The sequence below is a fragment of the Pholcus phalangioides genome, unplaced genomic scaffold (genome assembly GCF_987345545.1).
Source record: "Pholcus phalangioides strain wild (caught in Gottingen) unplaced genomic scaffold, Ppha-v1.0 ptg000008l_1, whole genome shotgun sequence".
NCBI classification, from domain to species: Eukaryota; Metazoa; Arthropoda; class Arachnida; order Araneae; family Pholcidae; genus Pholcus; species Pholcus phalangioides.
In genome coordinates, this window is record NW_028301601.1 from 54087751 (window position 1) to 54107200 (window position 19450).

Below are 19450 nucleotides of genomic sequence, written 5' to 3' on the forward strand. Positions count from 1 at the left end.
TACTATACGAGTGTCATTTGAAATAGCTAAAATGTACTTGATTAAATAAATTCTATTGCACATTTCAGTTTTTCAAAGTACTGTCATCCTACAAAATAAGGTACAAGTTGTTGCTGACTGGTACTCCTCTTCAGAATAACCTTGAAGAATTGTTCCATTTGCTGAATTTTTTGAACAAACAGCGTTTCAAGTGAGTTAAATTATACTTAAATACTAATAGTTTTATGTAAATCTAATTTAGATTTGAAAATATTTTTTTATGTACCACTTCATTGATGCTTTTTTCAGACGCAATATAGAAATTGACATAATGCTGCCACATAATGGAAAATACAATCGTATGGGATATCATAATTATATTAAATATTATGAGGAAAATATAATTCAATCCAGAATGTTGTAGTTACCAAGGAGTCTGGATTTTCCTAGATATTTGATGATATACCTGATCTTATATCTTAGGAGTTGCTACTATTTCTCTAATATAATGTATCCACTGTGTTGGGGGTTTTTTTTTGTGTTATTTTGAAAATTCAATCTTTACGTGTTTCTTTGCAGTGATCTTCAAGGATTTCTGAACGAGTTTGCTGATCTTGCTAAAGAAGAGCAGGTGAAAAAGCTCCATGACCTTTTGGGACCCCATCTTTTGAGGCGACTCAAATCTGACGTCCTCAAAGTAAATGGGTTTTTTTATTCATTTGGGCATGTATCTATTGTGTTATTTTAACTTTCGTGCAAGTTTTAATTTTTTATTAAATTATTTCAATTTATTGTTTTTTAGAATATTCCAGCAAAGAGTGAATTCATAGTGCGTGTAGATCTGGCTACCATGCAAAAGTGAGTTTTGTTGATAACTATGATTTATTTTTTCTTGATATAATTTTAATGAAAATCAAATTGCATTTTTTTTTCCCTGGAGTTATAAAGAAATACTGCAGACCAAAAACTGAGTAAAATGAATGGGATAACTTCTAATTCAAGTTGGTATGTGATTTTTAATATATAGACAGACCTGCCAACTCTCCGGATTTAGGCGGGACTCCCCGGATTTTTCATCTTTCCTCCTGCTCTGTAGATTTGTTAAAATTTCTCCGGATTTTGGCAGAAAATTAGATTTTACACGAGCTTTCATGTTGTCGTGGCGTCAGTGACTGTTCTCGTCGTTAGGAGAACACACCCATAGAGGACATTTCGATTGAGCAGCCATAAAAAAGTCTTGGTGACCGCATTTAAGCAATAGGCAAAGACGTGGCTTTGTTTACTTTGCATTTATCAGGGGCATGACCTTGGTTGCCGAAATTCCTGTATAATCATTATTGTATTCCAGTAACAGTCGTGTGATAAACACAAGTTTTTTCGTCAGCAGCTTTGTATTTTGAAGTTTTTAAATTGTTTCCTCCAATCAAATATGTCTTCAGAAAGAAAATATAAAACTGTAAGCTATATAAAGCTTTTAAGAGTTCATATACCCAAGATTATCAATCACTGATAGCATCCACGGAACGAAACACTCATGTTTTATGAACAGTATGTAGATGTGTTTTCTCTTTTTCTCTATTCTGCATGGAAAGACTGGCATGGAATTATATTCTGCTCATGGATAATGCAGAACCTGCCTTGTGGGGGGGGGGGGGGGGGGGGGAAGGTGGAACTTGAAAAAATTGAATTTTTTTTTGTTTTTAAATCGAGTTTATGAGTGGCAAGCTGGGGTACCCCCTTTGAGATAATCTCCGGATTTCTGAATTCCAAAAGTTTGCACGTCTGAAAAGACAATAATCTTTTTTAGCCATTACCATACTTACAGAGGGATGTAGACTTGGTTAGGGGGTGCAAAGAGCGGCCACACATGCTGTTGATGACACACAAGCCTTGAGCTATGAAAAAAGACTCTAGTTTTTTAATATGTTTACATTGGGAGAGCGCAGTTGTCGGGGAGGGGATATATTTGAAGTGTTTAAAATTTTTAGTAGGGTGGACTATGAGTTATTAATACACGGTCAGTCGATTGCTTCGACAAGGGGACATCATTATTGATTGATAAGAGACAATTCTAGGTTGTAGTGTCGCAGGGAATTTTTCTCTGATAGGGTTGTTAATAAATGGAATGAATAGCTTGCTCCTGGGGTAGTGAATTTTAACTCAATTGACACGTTTTGAAAACAAATATGATAAACATATTGGAATAAATCGAGAAGCTATTCATACAATGAGGCAACCATAATTTTTTTTTATAAGGCAGTGCATTGTGTGCTATCATAATTATTGGGTTTTTTTTATTGCTATTATTGGGTCACTTTTTTTTTTTTTTTTAATGAAGTTTAGATATTTGACATCCATAAGTATGGATGTCAAATATGTAAAAAGTACTTTTTATGGGCATCTTTTTTCAGTCATCTCGTTGGCATTTTGCCTGTTGTGCCCTTTGTATTTGTACTATTTGTATACATATAAATGATTGCCTCTTTGATGAAGTCTTTACGCCCATTTGATTCTTTTTAGTCGTTAATTCTTTGGTGCTCTCATCCTACTTTTGAATAGCTAAATCACTCAGTGTTAATATTTTCATGATACAACATTGGATTTGCTCAAAATACCGTCAAAAAAAAAGCTCGGTTTTTTAAGTGATCAATAAAGTTCTTCCTGTTGTAACAAGAAGGAAGCGTAAAGTGCTCTCTTTATTTTTGTCTTGTATATAGCTAAGGCCCAATAAGATGCTGTATTTCTTCTATAGTCTAGCTTCATTTCTCAGCTGTGAAAATGATTCTCTTGATATTGTCATTGATTCTAACACATACCCAGATAAATAGGTATCATTCTGGAATTGTGTCCTTATGAAATAATAGTAATAAATAGCAAAGTGCACATTAGATTCCAGCAAAGCTTGATGTCAGTGGCAAAGATTAATATCAACATTTAGTCTTTGTCCAATGCTGTGCAAAAAAGACAAAGAAAATGAAATGTGCATTGAGCTTAAATTTTAAGAATATAATTTTTCACTGTTGTGTGTGTTTATGTATAAAATCAACTGGTATAGTTAAAAAGTTTTTGTTAACAGGCATTTTTTTATTTTTTTTATTTATCATTAGGAAATACTACAAGTACATTTTGACTCGGAATTTCGAGGCTTTGAATGCTAAAGGCGGTGGCCATCAAGTTTCGTTGCTCAATATTATGATGGACCTGAAAAAATGCTGTAACCATCCGTATCTGTTTCCCGCAGCGTCACAGGTAATCAAAGTGTTTCTAGACCTTCGTATCTTGAACTTGATTTGGGAATCATTATGTTTGAAAAATTTTGTTTAGTAAAACTGTGTCAATTTTTTTTTTTTTAGTACAGCAATAGGTAGCTTAAAATATAAGTTTGATGGGCTGCCAAGATTTTTCCCTTACTGGAAAAACTTGTATCTTAAAGCAAAGTTTTTTTTTTTTTTTAATATTAGGATCTTTTAAATTTGTTCCACATCCTCACAATACTAATAATTATATAAAAATCAGCATAGCAGTGTATTTGATACAAAATAAAACTATTCATTTTCACAAGACCTAGTACAGGTGACTATAGCCATCAGCTGCAACTTATTCACATTTTGCATAATTTTTCTTTTTCAACATTGTATTTTAAACGTGTATTCCTTGATACTTGTCTAAATCATCTGTAAATTTATTTCTGACAGGAAGCACCAAAGCTGCCTAATGGAGCCTATGAGGGTCCTAGCCTTATTAAAGCTTGTGGTAAATTGATACTTCTGTCGAAAATGCTAAGAAAATTGTATGAAGACGGGCACAGGGTTCTCATATTCTCTCAGGTAAGTTTAGTTTTGCTTTTTCTAATTTTTTGAGTGGGAGCCCTGTGCACTTCTTTTTTCTTTGCTATATCAGGATGAATAAAATTTTGGTGTTCAAGCTGCAGAAATTCTTGCTGCCTAAGTTTTTAGTATGCATGGTGTTTAATTTGAAAAGTCTAATAATTTTTATTCGTCATTTCAGTAATGTATTTTTTAGTAGTGACAGATAAAATACTTCAGAAAAAATTTAAATGGACTTTAATTTGTGTGAAGGAAATTTATTTAGAATTATTCGTTCCAACCATTTTTGGCAAAACTTATGGCATTTCACAGAAAAATTACTCTTTATATTAGAGATATACACTGAAGAGCCAAAAAAACTTTTAACCTGCCTAATATCGTGTAGGGCCCCTGCGATCCCGCAAAAGTGCCGCAACACGACGTGGCATGGACTTGACTAATGTCTGAAGTAGTGCTGGAGGTAATTGACACCATGAATCCTGCTGGGCTGTCCATAAATCCGTAGGAGTAGGTGGAGATCTCTTCTGAACAGCACGTTGCAAGGCATCCCAGATATGTTCAATAATGTTCATGTCTGGGGATTTTGATGGCCAGCGAAAGTGTCTAAAGTCAAAAGAGTGTTCCTGGAGCCACTTTGTAGCAATTCTGGACGTGTGGGGTGTCGCATTGTCCTGCTGAAATTGTCCAAGTCCGTCGGGATGCACAATGGACATGAATGGGTGCACGTGATCAGACAGGATGCTTATGTACCTGTCAGAGTCTTATCTAGACGTATCAGGGGTCCCATATCACGCCAACTGCACACGCCCCGTACCATCACAGAGCCTCCACCAGCTTTAACAGTCCCCTGTTGGCATGTAGGGTCCATGGATTCATGAGGTCTCCATACCCATACATGTCCATCAGCTCGAAGCAATTGGAACAGAGACTCGTCAGACCAGGCAACGTGTTTCCAGTCCTCAACAGTCCAATGTCAGTATTGTCAGGCCCAGGCAAGGTGTAAAGCTTTGTGTCGTGCAGTCATCAAGGGTAAACGAGTGGGCCTTCAGCTCCGTAAGCCTATATTGATGATGTTTCGTTAAATGGTTCGCACGCTGACACTTGTTGATGGCCCAGCATTGAAATCTGCAGCAATTTGCGGAAGGGTTGCACGTCTGTCACTTTTAATGATTCTAGTCAGTCGTCGTTGGTCCCGTTCTTGCATGATCTTTTTCCGGCCGCAGCCATGTCATAGATTTAATTTTTTACTGGATTCCCGATATTCACGGTACACTCGTGAAATGGTCGTACGTGAAAATCCAAATTTCTTCGCTACCTCGGAGATGCTATGTCCCATCTCTCGTGCGCCGACTATAACACCATGTTCAAACTCACTTAAATCTTGATAACCTGCCATTGTAGCAGCAGTAACCGATCTAACAACTATGCCAGACACTTGTGGTGTTATATAGGCATTGCCAACCGCAGTGCCGTATTCTGATTGGTTCCATATCTCTTTATTTGCATACACATGCCTGTACCAGTTTTTTTGGCTCTTCAGTTTAGTTCGTTTTTCATTCTGTTCAAATTTTCGAAATTTCTGCTCCAGAAATGAAAGTTTGCTGCTCCATAATGGATGAGGAGCATTTGCACCCCTACATGAAGCCAAAGGGCCAACAAGTCGTAGTGTTTTATCTGGATTTACACAGTAGTGTCCTAACTGGTAAACCTCTGAATCAAATGGGGAGGGGGCTTATATTGGAGAATTTAATTTATTCTGAGGTTATTTTTTCATAAAATATGAATCTTCTGAGAATACTTCTTTTAATAATTCTAAAATTATTTCTTCCAATAAATCTAAAATTATTTCTTCCAATAAATCTGAAATTATTTCTCTCATTAGTTTTGGAATGTTTACTAAAAATAATTTTGCTATTACTTTTTTCACCAGTTCCGCAATATATTTATTTATTGAGGGTTTTTTTCCCAGCTTTTATATAAATTCTCTAATTCCTTAACATTTTTCTTGGGACCCAGTGCAAAAAAGGTTTGAGGGCCACATACGGCCTGCGGGTCATTTGTGGACCACCTCTGGCTTAACCAATCTTTCATATTTGACAAATTTTATGTTTATGAATTATTTATGTTTTCATTAATTTTTTCAGATGACAAAAATGCTGGACATTTTAGAGGACTTCCTTGAAGCTGAAAACTACAAATATGAACGAATTGATGGTGGCATTACTGGTAGTCAAAGACAAGAGGCTATTGATAGGTTCAATGGTAATATATCCATCTTTTTATTTATTTACATGGTTTTTAAACTTTTTTAATGAATGGGTATTCCAATGAAAGATCTGCATCTAGATGTGTGTTATAAATACTGTAAAAATCCTATGTAAGAATGCCCTCTGACAATTGCCTATATTACTCTCTAGTTCCAATGCACTTTAATGATACATTTCTTTTTCTCTTGAGTATTGTGATTTAGATAAATACACTGTATTTGTATAAGCAATGTCAGATTCTGGCTGTTGCAATAGTGCTAATGATTTTGCCCTTTATTCCCAAGAAGATTGGTCATCACATTAAAAACATTTTTGATGAAACACTCAATTATATCTGGAATCATTAACATGAGGTGCCTATATCTTTCTGTTTTCCGGATGATTATTCTATTCCTATAGTAGAAAACTAAGCCACCTTATTCTGTTTTTGAAACTAAAATCTAAGGTGCAGCTTATGTACCTGTAGTTGGGAAGCTACTAAGCCACGAATAATTGTTTGAACTAACCATTAAACAAGCATCACATTAAATGTGCATTTAATTACATTCATTGGAAATTGTTGCCAAATTAATATTGTGGGTGGAAAAATATAAAAATGCTTTGAATATTTGAAGACAGTAAATGTGTGAAATATTTTAAATAAAGGTATTTCTTTTTGTTAATTCCCAGCTCCTGGTGCTCCACAGTTTGCGTTCTTGTTATCAACTAGAGCTGGAGGACTTGGAATAAATTTAGCTACTGCAGACACTGTCATTATCTATGATTCTGACTGGAATCCACACAATGACATTCAGGTATTAATTCTATACTGTCTTTGACTCTGATTCACTGTTGTATGAGTATAAAAAAATAGTTGTAAGTAGCAAGTTTCATACAAGACACTTGTTACAAGTCACATCTTTTCTTCATAGGCTTTCAGTCGAGCCCATAGAATAGGCCAGGCCAACAAAGTGATGATATACCGTTTTGTAACGAGAGCATCAGTTGAAGAGAGGATAACACAGGTAACGTGGTGCAGTAACTCTTCGTATGTACATCCCCAGTACATGCTGGGGGAAAACGAAGAAAATGTTTGATATAATAGATTTTGTCTAGGTTCTCATATTTAATTTTTTAAGTGGATTTTAATAAAAGGCACAATATATCCAAACGCACATTATACTACTGTGTGGCATGATGACTTTCTATAGCAGAAAAATTTCGAAGATTGGCTTTTTTTTTTTAATGTTTTAGTGGCATTAAATCAAGTTAGAAAAGGAAGTTTTTCCATTTATTTATGTTTAATTCAAATTTTCATATCTTGGACAGGTCGCTAAGAAAAAAATGATGTTGACCCATTTGGTTGTGAGACCAGGTATGGGTAGCCGATCCAACACAATGTCGAAGCAAGAACTTGATGACATTCTCAGGTTTGGCACAGAAGAACTTTTCAAGGATGATGAAGGCAAAGGTGAGATTTCTGATTAATGATACTACACTTAATCCTCTCTTTTGCAGGCACTGGTGGGACACAAAAAAATTGTCTGTAAAAGAGGGGTGACCGTTAATAAGGGGTTTGAACTACATACTTTTTATTATACAAGAGGAAATTAGAATTTGGTCAAGAAATAGGGGTCACCGCATCAGAGGTGTTTCACTATATAATGATAAATGATAAGATCTTGCATGTCAACCTATTTTCCTTATCTTAATAAATTTTGTTGAACCAGTTTTTGCGTATAATTCACATTTTCTGTAACAAACAGGTGAAACTTGGCTAAATTTTTGCATTTCAGATCCTTTTCTATAAATAAATACTTGGATTTACATATTAAATACAAACATGTCTACTGGTTTGTAGAAACCAAATATGTAAATTTTTTTGTTCTGCCGCAATCAAACTTTCTAATATGAATTGTAACTTTTTAAAAAAAAAAATCTATTAACCTTATACACTAGTGGCATGGCCAAAAAACCCAAGAAAACTCAACACAGCTCATTGCAAGTCTCGGGAGCAAATTTTGTTTTCAAACTTCTTGACTAGGATCAGCTATAAAATGAAGTCAAAGTATTTTGTCACGCTTAATTCATTTTTTGACTACGGTGCATTCGCGTAATACTTTCTCTTTTTTTTTCAATTTTCATACAAATTTTTGTAATAAATTAACATTTTTGGAACTTAAAATGTCTGAGATGAATGTCATTGTATTTTTTAAAATTTCTTTAATAAACTTTTTATGATTTTTCAAAAATGAAATTTTTGGCCATTTCATCCTGATTTTCCATCTGGAAATTTTTTCCCCGTAACTGAAAACAGAATTTTTTTTTTTTTGATAGAAAAAATCAAAAATTGTCACTTGGTACACAAGGTTTCCCAAAATCATAATTACTAATTATTTTAATCAAGTTAAGTTAATTCTAATCAAAAGCATTAATTGGAAATTTACATAAATTACGATGAAAGGCATTTTAAATTGGTCTTTTTTTTAACTTCTCAAACACATTTTACTTAAGTAACCATTTACCATATATAAGAATATAGTGCAATTCGCGGTCATGAATTGGAAGAGCGGTCAAAAATGGGTTAACCGTTTATGGAACATGGTTTTTATTAGCGAAAATATCAGATAAAAATTAATTCAGGCATTTTCAGTTTGTCGTATATAGAGAAGAGTTCAAAGTATTTTTAAAATAAATTTGGAAAAACTTCTGGTTGATAAAAACGTTTTTTGGACATTTTTTCCCCATTTCGATTAAAATTTGGCAAAACTTCAATTTTAAAGTAAATTGAAAATTATTTTGTGTGTTTCTACCTCTGAATATATATTTATCAAAGTAAATCAATTAGTTTCTTTGTATTGTTACATGTGAACAAGCTACGTGCATTTAAAAATGCCTGTTCCCTTTATGGAACATTAGCCTTGCAAGAGAGCGGGATTCTAGGGATATCTTATGTGCAGTGCGCTGCTTCGATTTTCCCATTCGAACCACAGGATGTTGTCATCATTCGCCATGTGTATAGGAGGGGAATTCTGGGAAATATGACACAAAATAATGTATTTTCTGGGGTGGATTGTTTATATAGAGTACTTTTTATTCTTGCATTTTTGAAATGCATGCTTTTGCGAACTGCAGACCAATCAAACCGAGATTAGCAATCATATATTCTTATGTTCAGCTGTGTGTAAGCATGTCAAAAGGATATCTCACATTAGAAAAAGCTGTAGGATATTTAGAAACCCCTTTCAGATTCCGAATTAGAGAACATAGATATATTCCAATTATCTGCTAATGAACCTAGGAATATTAAGGGTGAAGAGGATATTGTTGAAAATGATCTAGTAATGATAATTAAACTACAGCTGTGCATTCCATTGGAAAAAGATTTTACATTTGGCCATTATAGACCATATATGACCATTATAGCATGTTGGATAATTAATTCCGAGTTGAGAGAAACAGATCTTATTTGCATTTGGAATTCTGAAGAGAAGTGACAATGAACTTTCTATGAACAAAGGAAAGGTTAACCACTCATCCAGGTCCACATAGTCAACTGAAAAAAGATGTCAGGTCATCTGATACCATTACATTGTATCTATGACACAAGGACGATGTGTGGTTTGGCAAAAAAACCCTATGTATAAACATTACCAATGTGACAAACGGGTTTATCAATGTTTTCCTTCTATCATGGACATTAGGGGAAAAAAATTGAATTTTCTGCACACGTTTTTGTGTTAAGAAAGCAGGTATGTGTTGTGAATTTGTAATAGGAAATAGAAAATTTTTTGTGTGATAAATGTACTTAAAAAATAATCGTCAGAATATATGCGATACCAGTTTTTGCTTTCAGCTCTCTCCTAGTGCCAATGGAAACATTGGTCGTTTTTGATCATTGATCATTTTTCCTTTTGTTTTTTTACAAAAAGAACTGTAACAAAACAAAAGGAAAAAAATTTCTTCAAAGTTGATCTATGCATAGGCATGTAAAAGGACCTCACAAATTTCAAAACAATACTTAGCTTTTTTCATAGTTCGGTCTTTAAACAGTTAATGAGCACATTATCCATCAGTGGACATTTTTTTCTCCGAAGGTTATATCCCACAGTGACAAGGACTAAATTTTTCCTGAACTGGGAAAAACTCGTCAAAAGAGCATGTCATCATTAGGACACTTGAATCATCAAGTACCATTAAAAAAATCTTGACTTTTCTGAAGCATCTATTTTAATTGAATTCCCTCTAATATAATCTATCTTTTTTTTTTCTCAGTTGAGGACCAAATCCATTATGACAATAAAGCAATTGACGAGCTCTTGGACAGGACTAAAGAAGGTATAGAACAGAAAGAGCTTTGGGCCAATGACTATCTTAGCTCGTTCAAAGTTGCTGCATATGTCACCAAGGAAGCTGAAGAGGTAACATAATACAACTAAAAACTCCTTAACTTTTTGAAAATTTGACCATGCTCTTCACTAAGAAACCAAGTGCACTTTTGTAAAACTTCAGTTAACAAGTATCATTCGCTCTGTGAACATGCTTGTTATCCAAATCACTCGTATTTCAAATAAAACTTCCCCTATAGGAGATAATGGAAATTCAAATGATTTGTTTGCAATTATTCATTCCCATAAAAATGACTAATTTTATGGGAATAATTATTAAGTATACTAATAACTTCAGCTCATTCAATCAATAATACAATATAATAAATAATACTATAATGCCATAAATTAACATAAAATACAATAAAATATAAACAAATTTAACTTCCTCTAAATGATGAGAGAGGACGACGTAAACATCTGTAAATTATTATTTTTGTGCGACTTCAAAAAAGACCTCTCCAACGATTGCATTGTCATTGGCCATATTCATTACTCACACACTGCTACAGGTTCACTGGGGGTTCTTTAAAATTTTGTACGACTTACATGTTTTTCTAAGAAGTGGATTCCTCTTCCTGAGAAGAGATCCGGTCCATAAACTCTTACTCTTACGCACAATGAAAATCCATCAGTTCATCTTTAGGTCAACTCTTGGCCATATTCCTCCTAGTTATTTGATGTTGTGCTCATTCACCTTTAGTCCCATAGTCTTTATCAAGGACAAAAGTTCGAGAGTAATTATCTTCGTCTTTTCTTCTCAACTGTCTTCGTGACGAAGACCATTGTTGTAGCACAGTTGTTAAAACAGCAGTCACTACACCTGAACGCTGAATAAAAAAATGCTTGAAGTGCACATACTCGTGGTTATGATGCTATATCAAGTTTCGTATTATAAACGGTCACACTTGCACGTATATTAATTTTTTGAGTGAGGCATGCTGACAAGTTCTTGCTTTTTCATTTTTAATCACGTCTCATTTGTTAAAAATTTTTGCTCTTTAACCAAACTTCCACTATATTTTATGATTAATTATTTTGAGGGGGAAAAAATGTACTTCCTATTTATAAATAGGAACCAGAAACAGAAATATTGAAGCAAGAAGTAGAATCAGCAGATCCAGCTTACTGGGAGAAACTGCTTCGTCATCATTATGAACAGCAGCAGGAAGACATGGCTCGTACATTGGGTAAAGGGAAGCGAGTCAGGAAGCAGGTCAACTACAACGATGCCATGGGACCACAAGATGATACAACATGGCAAGACAATTTGTCAGACTACAATTCTGACTTCTCAGTTCCTTCAGGTTAGTAATAACCATGGAGTTTTATTTGTAATTTATATTTTTTTCATATGTATGTTTTGAATTTTTTCCCCAAATGATAGAATTACTTAATTATTGATATCTGTAGAAAAGGGGGGAAAAATTATAAAATAACAGTATTTTTCAAAACATTTTTAACGATTTCTTGCTTTTCTTTGTCAAGTCTTCATGCTAGAAATGCTTAATATAACGTTCCTTGTAGGAAAAACGTTCATTACTCTACAGGCTTATGAAATAATATATTAATTATTCGTTAACGAGTACATTTTATTTCCTAGATGATAATGAAGATGATGATGATTTTGAAGAGAAAGGAGAAGGTAGGATACATTTACTTTCTTCAAATTATGATACAGTGGAACTTGTTTATTATTTATTACCGAATTTTTTTCCTTTGCATTACCGAATTTTTTCAAAATCGATTTTCTAAACTTTTTACTTTTCTGAGCACCCCTTCGATCTCGATGTCTTTGGATAATTGAGGTACTACTGTAATTTGTGCCCATGATGAGTCCAATAAATGAAAAATTGATAATTATATATATATATATATATATATATATATAAACTTATCGCTTTCTTGTATTGACAGATAAGGGCACCAGAGGCAGAAAAAGCAGAGGAGGACTCAATGAGAAAGACAGGCCTCTGCCACCTTTGTTGGCCAGGGTTGGTGGCAATATTGAGGTAAAAATTTATTATAGATATGATAACAAATGTTTAATTTTTGGTGCTTAATTTTTCTGATAATTTTATTTATTTTTGGTTATCAATGTATTAAAGAAAATTTTCTTTAGGTTCTTGGCTTCAACGCAAGACAGAGAAAGGCGTTCTTGAATGCAATCATGAGATATGGAATGCCTCCTCAGGATGCCTTCAATTCTCAGTGGTAAGTGTTTTTTTGTATCTGTTATGAGTTTTTTTATGCTTTTAAATGAATCTAGGTATCATTTAAAATTTACAATTTCTGAAAGCGTCAAAAATTTCAGTGGAAGTAGATGTACATATATTAACATTAAGCTTTTTTATCTCAATTTAGGTTGGTTCGTGATCTCAGAGGGAAGTCTGAGAAAAACTTCAAGGCATATGTTTCTTTATTCATGCGTCACCTTTGTGAACCTGGTGCTGATAATTCGGAAACTTTTGCCGACGGTGTTCCTAGGGAAGGTCTTTCACGTCAACATGTTCTTACGAGGATAGGAGTCATGTCTTTAATACGTAAAAAGGTGATTTCCCCATTCCCAATCCTATTGTGGTTGTGAGATTTATAAATGTTCGCCAAAAATTTAGTGTATGCTTATGTTTGAAGTCTCTTCAAATGATGTGAGATTCGGTAAATTTTAGTTTTGGAAATGGGGGGGGGGGTGAAACGAAGCAAAAAAGTTAAATATAAAACTCGAGTCATTTTGCGACATTTCTAATTGTGAAAAGCATACGCATCAAATGTCTAACCTGAGGATTAATTGTAATACATTCATACCCTGACTTGCATCAGTGATTTGCTCCAAAACTTATGACAAGTTAAGGTAAATTTCTCCATAGATATATTGCATACCGGCAATAATGTTTAGGTTGTTTCATGTCACAACTAAAAAATACCTGAAATTGCAGAGTAACAAAAATGAACTTTTTCAATACAAAAGGTTTTCTATACTAAAAATGAAACTTTTGCTGTGTTTAGTGTCTAGTTTTGTAGCTATCGTAATGTCAATATTACTGACTTTTAGAGAAAAAAATTATTTTGAATATGAAATTGAGTCAAATTCAGAAATTTTTGAGTTGTGACGTTACTCTCCGTGGTGTGCTATATATTGTTACAATGATGAGGCAGCTTATCAGTATATTAAATTTCCATAATCTACCACATTTAACATCATTACTTTTCACCAAAAGAGTTTCCAGACATGGAAAAAAAATTCACAGATTATGGCTGAAATTGCTTTAAAAAAAATCCCATGCTCCATTGGAAAAACTGGAATGTTGTATAAAATATGGGTTATGTGGCGACCCCTAATTTATTTTTTTCCCTTTCAAATCTATTCGCCTCTTTAATGCAATTTTTGTAGGGGAATATTTCCCTTCAAAGAAAATCAAAAGCTTTCAAGCTTTGCACAAAATGCATCTATTTCAAAGAAATTAATTTTAAGTAAATGCAGTATTTTATTGCTGTAATTCTGTTATGTTGGTTAAGGTTTTTCAGCTTTAGCAGCCTTTGTGTTGAAATTATCACCCATTAATTTTTCTTTCGCTGGCTTTCAAGGTACAAGAGTTTGAGCACATAAATGGACTGTACAGTATTCCTCCAGAAGATCTGCCAAAAAGATCAGAAGGATCTCAGGTTACTCCTGTGCCTACAGCTACAACCACACCAACTGACAGCAAAGAATCGACTCCGGCACCAACGCCCTCATCTACTCCAGCTCCAGCTGCCACTGGTGATGAAGCTGCAGCTAATGCTCCTAGCAAAGATGAGGATAAAGAAAAAGAGAAGACTGAGGATAACGAGGTATAACTGCTGTTTTTTGTTTTAGATTCCCCCACTCCCCTTCAGATTCTGGTAAGAATTTGTAGTAAAAAAATATTTTGCATTTGAATGAGTAAAATTTTTTTTAAATTCCGATTCTCAGTTCTTCCACTATTTTTGTGATTTAAAAATACACGTTGAAGAACCAAATGGCCTTCCCAGTTGAATCGCCAATGTCTAGAATTCTGACTTTTGTTGACCCTTATATATTGATCCCTATGATCCGGAATCGTCACATTGTATTTTTTGTTATAATTATGGCCACATATAATTAGCCTGGCTAACCATAATTATTAGCTATGGCAACTCTTACAATCAAAGGAATCTGAATATCGATATCTTGGTGATACATATATAGGGATCCATAACCAAATGGCCTTCCCAGTTGAATCGCCAATGTCTAGAATTCTGACTTTTGTTGACCCTTATATATTGATCCCTATGATCCGGAATCGTCACAGTGTATTTTTTGTTATAATTATGGCCACATATAATTAGCCTGGCTAACCATAATTATTAGCTATGGCAACTCTTACAATCAAAGGAATCTGAATATCGATATCTTGGTGATACATATATAGGGATCCATTTTGTTATATTCTTGTAAAATGCTGAGCCACTGGAATCCGCCTTTACCCTGCTTTAAAATAATGTGTATATATGTGTGTGTATTATATTTTGTACTCAGGGAAGTAAGGAAAAAGTTAAAGCTGAACCCGAAGCTGATAAAGAGAAGCCGAAGGAGGAAGGAAAGGAAGGAGAATCAACTGTTACTGCTGCTGCTGCTTCGGTAAAATCTGAAGTCAAAACGGAAGAACAAAAAGCAGACGATAAGAAGACTGATGATGAAATCATGGAAGTTGAAGTAACGCCAAAGAAAGGTATAATATTCTATGCAATAGCTGCCAAGTATCCCAGATTTTTTGGTAGACTCCCGTATTTTTTTTATTTCTTGTGAATTTTGACATTGATTCTAGAAAATCCTTACTTTCGGGAGGGGGAATTATTAATAAAGAATTTACCTGAAAAGTCTCTTCCTGTAGAACTCTCCCAAAATAACATTACGTGCAAAAAAGTATGTTGCCATTGCAGAGGTGTATGCAGGATCTATCTTTAGCTGGGTACAAGGAATTCCTTCCAGACGGAATAGACAAGGTACTATCAAAAATCAATGAATTGATGATGCAAGAGTATGATTTTTAACTCAATAGAATTGATCGAGAATATATCAATATAATAGAAAGGTATATATCATAGAAAGATATTTTCTTTTGTTATTTTAATTTTTTTAAACCAAAATATTAGAATAAAAATTAAATTTTAATCGTCTTGGGGGGGGGGGCACTGACCTTTTGTGTCACTTTCTGTGTACTCCTAAGTATTTCATCTTGTCAAGAAAAAATGCTTCAATATGGTGAGGAAAAGACAATTTCCCAGCCAGCATATCAGTCCAGTCAAATCGGCAAGATGGCCTACGTCCCGAATAACAATGTGTAACATATGTCCCAGTTTTTTCCTCAGTGACATTTTTTTGTTATGATTTAGATTTGAGTGTAGTAATGACAGGTAATTAACATACCTTACTTTTTTTGGTGATTGTCTGGCTAGATGTCATATTCTTCCAAAAGGAAGGAAACCTTAAAATTTTACTTTTCATTAATGAAAAATACCTACTTTGTTTTTATATTAATCACTTTATATTTGTCTGTGCAATGTGTTTTTGCAAATTTGGAATTTGTGTGAATTCTTAATTCCAATTTTTCAAAGTTAGCAGCTATGCCTTGCTGACAAATTTGAATTATTTGTTCATATTCTTAATTCTAATTGTGGAGTTTAAATGTGTGAGCATCTTTGCATTTATTAATTTTTTTTTTATTCCACAGAAGAGAAAGTCGATAAGTTCGAAGATGACAAAGATGCCGATAAAGAAAATAAGGACAATAAAACTCAGGATAATAAGGATAAGACCAGTGGAGGTTAGTTTTTCTCTGTAGGAAAATTAGAAATTAATTTTTATCGTTAATGTACAGTAAAGAATAATGTTACGAGTCATGTATGAGAATGAAATTGATGTTGATTATTTTTTTTCACAACCCCTTTTAATAATATTGAAATTGCCACCTTGCAATGTGTTAAATATGATTCTAAATCATGTTGTGATCTTGAGCGAGTGTTTTTTTTCTGTAAGAAAAGGATTGATTTATTTATATGTGCAGATAAACAAGAAGTGATCGAAGTCAAAGATGAGGAAAAGTCCTCAAAGGATACGGATGGCAAAGATGCTTCTCCTGACTCGACAGCCAAAACCAAAAGGAAGTTCATGTTCAATATTGCTGATGGTGGTTTCACAGAGCTTCATACTTTATGGCAGAATGAGGAACGTGCTGCGGTGCCAGGGAGGGAGTACGAGATATGGCACAGACGTCACGATTATTGGTTACTGGCTGGTATCGTCAAGTATCCTTTCAGACACTTATGTATTTCACTGATGTTTCGTTTATAAAATCCATAAACATCTGGAAAATCCATTCATCCATAACTTGTTTTCTACTAGGTTTTCTACTTTGTTCTATTTCTTCATTAAAATCTTACGTGTGTACATGATATTCAGCCACAAGCCCCAAAAATCCAGGATATTTTCGCTCCTTTTTCAGAGAAGAGTAAGGAGCTATTGAAATTTTGGTTCTATCCATTTATCAAATCCTGAATGTCTGGAGTCACGAACCTATTCATCTATCAACAAACAGTTTGAGGAATTTTGTTTCAAAATGGCTATTGATGTTGAAATAGAATGAAAGATCTTTGGGGTATTTGGCCATATTGATTGAAAATTTATGTGTAACATTTTACTTGCATGAGTGACAAGCATCTTCTGTAATTACGTTAACACAATGTGTTAATGGTATGTTGATCCTCAATCTCCCATATCCATTGTGTGTGTATGTGAAAATGTAATGCAGGGCTGGACAAATCTAAGAGAAAGAAAGAGGCGCCATCTAAATTCATTAAAAACGAACTAAGAAAATTTTAATATTCGAGAAAAGGGGTTCAAAATTATATTTTTCACGATTTTTCTGAGATATGGTGATTTCTTTTGCATTGTAGTAGACACGCTGACATAAATTTGAAAATTTTTGTGTTGTCCTTGGACCCAAATTTAGTAGGCACATGTAGAAAATTTCAGGTGCAAATTCCAATGTTTTAGTTGGGATTTTTTTCATTCAATCTTTGAAATAATATGTAAATATTTTATTTATCAAAAGTGCAGACCTGCCAACTCTCCGGATTTTTCATCTTTCCTCCTGCTCTCCGGATTTTGGCAGAAAATTTGATTTTACGTGAGCTTTTCCATAGTGATGTTAATAACTGCCATCGTCATTAGGGAAAACACCCATAGAGTACAGCTGTGGTCATTTCCATCGAGCAGCCGTAAAAAAGTCTTGGTGACCACATTTAAGCAACTGGCAAAGACGTGACTTTGTTTACATAGCGTTTATTGCAATCATTTATCAGGGGCATGACCTTGGTTGCGGAAATTCCTGTATAATTGTTATTGTATTCCATTAACAGCTGTGCAGTAAACACATGTTTTTTTCGTCAGCAGCTTTGTATTTTGAAGTTTTTAAATTGTTTCCTCCAATTAAAAATGTCTTCAGAAAGAAAATATAAAGCTTTAAGCTATATAAAGCTAAATATAAAGCTTTTAAGAGTTCATATACCCATGATTATCAATCACAGATAGCATCCACGGAAGGAAACACTTATGTTTTATGAACAGTATGTAGATGTGATTCTATATTCTTCCTATTCTGCATAGAAAGACTGACATGGAATTATATTCTGCTCAGGGGCAATGCAGAACCTGCCTTATTGGGGGGGGGGTGGAAGGATGGAACTTTTCTTAATTGATTAAAAAAAAAAATAGAAAATATTTTTTTGTGAATTTTTTTTTGATTGAGTCTATGAGTGCCAGAGGGGGTACCCCCCTCAGGAGAATCTCTGTATTTCTGGATTCCAAAAGTTGGCAAGTCTGGAATTGTCAACTAGCATGAGCTCAAAGCCAACTAGTTTTACCAGCACAAGATTTGTTGTTGATTTATATTCTCACGCATCTTCAATGCACAAAAATAGTTATTGCCGACTCACTTTGGAGATTTTTTTTTTGTGCTTGAAAAAGGAAAAAATGTTAACCCATGTCATACTTTCATCAGCATTTGCAAAATGAAAAATGCTGATTAGTCTTCTGATGACAGCATGTTGAATTAATCATTGATTTATTCTTTCCTGAAGATGCCAGTCACTCAAAGTTCCACAATTTCGCAGTGGTAAGATACTTGTCCTCCACTATGAAGGTTGCCATCAAGGTCAATGAGTTTGAATCCAGGCAAAGGAACATTAGATACAAGTTCTTTACATACAGAGTCCATACATAGATGGCACTTTCATTTCCTACCCAACTCCAGTGGTTGGAAGCTGCCGTATGTTAGTGTATGACCGGAGCTGGTGTACAGTAAAGTAGTCACTCAAACAGAAAAATATGTAAAACTTGAAAATGACCAAACAGCCTCAGGCTATTCAATATCGTGTCAATGCTCTTCTACACGTACGTACTTGCAGAAAATATTTTTACAATTGCAATTACAATTTACATTACAATTGCATTGATTATTTGCTACAAAAATTCAAATGAAAATGATCATTTCTTCAGTTCTGCCTGAACATAATATTTGACATGAAAATTGATGTATTTCCTTCTTTAAATATGGACAGAGGGCAGCACATCTTAACCCAGTAGAACTCCTTGGGTTTGTTAGTGCACAAGAACACGTGAGATCCTCACCATCATTTCAAGCGCATTGATTATCAAGATGGCTCTGCTAGGCCACTATACTCCCCTCACTACCAGCTAGACAGGAGCGTAGACTTCAGTCGTTCTGAGTTTTGAGCAGGCAGCAAAATATTTCATGGCGAATGTCTCACACTGCAAGTTCTGGGTTAAAAATGTGTAACTCTGACATCCTAAATATGTTAGGAACATGCATATACACTACTTGACAAATGTCAATGAACAGAAATTAAACTTGGTACATTTTTTTTTAATGGACATCCTGAAGTATGTTTATAATGCAAAATGAAACAGATATCGCCATGTGCTAAAAAA

The 19450-nt window shown here is 34.2% G+C and overlaps 1 protein-coding gene across 12 annotated transcripts in view; it reads left to right on the forward strand.

Moving 5' to 3' along the window:
* Positions 1-19450, forward strand: part of Mi-2 (chromodomain-helicase-DNA-binding protein Mi-2 homolog) — a 71245-nt gene that overhangs the window by 31904 nt on the left and 19891 nt on the right. For all 12 annotated transcript variants that reach the window (XM_089234937.1, XM_089234939.1, XM_089234929.1 and 9 more), the window contains 19 exons: positions 69-190; positions 559-676; positions 782-837; positions 3087-3228; positions 3675-3806; positions 5951-6068; positions 6743-6867; positions 6985-7077; positions 7382-7523; positions 10328-10473; positions 11516-11747; positions 12044-12085; positions 12358-12452; positions 12563-12654; positions 12805-12991; positions 14026-14271; positions 14978-15170; positions 16173-16265; positions 16506-16746. In XM_089234937.1, coding sequence (XP_089091063.1) covers positions 69-190; positions 559-676; positions 782-837; positions 3087-3228; positions 3675-3806; positions 5951-6068; positions 6743-6867; positions 6985-7077; positions 7382-7523; positions 10328-10473; positions 11516-11747; positions 12044-12085; positions 12358-12452; positions 12563-12654; positions 12805-12991; positions 14026-14271; positions 14978-15170; positions 16173-16265; positions 16506-16746 — 2615 coding nt within the window. The remainder of the gene's footprint in view (positions 1-68; positions 191-558; positions 677-781; positions 838-3086; positions 3229-3674; positions 3807-5950; positions 6069-6742; positions 6868-6984; positions 7078-7381; positions 7524-10327; positions 10474-11515; positions 11748-12043; positions 12086-12357; positions 12453-12562; positions 12655-12804; positions 12992-14025; positions 14272-14977; positions 15171-16172; positions 16266-16505; positions 16747-19450) is intronic.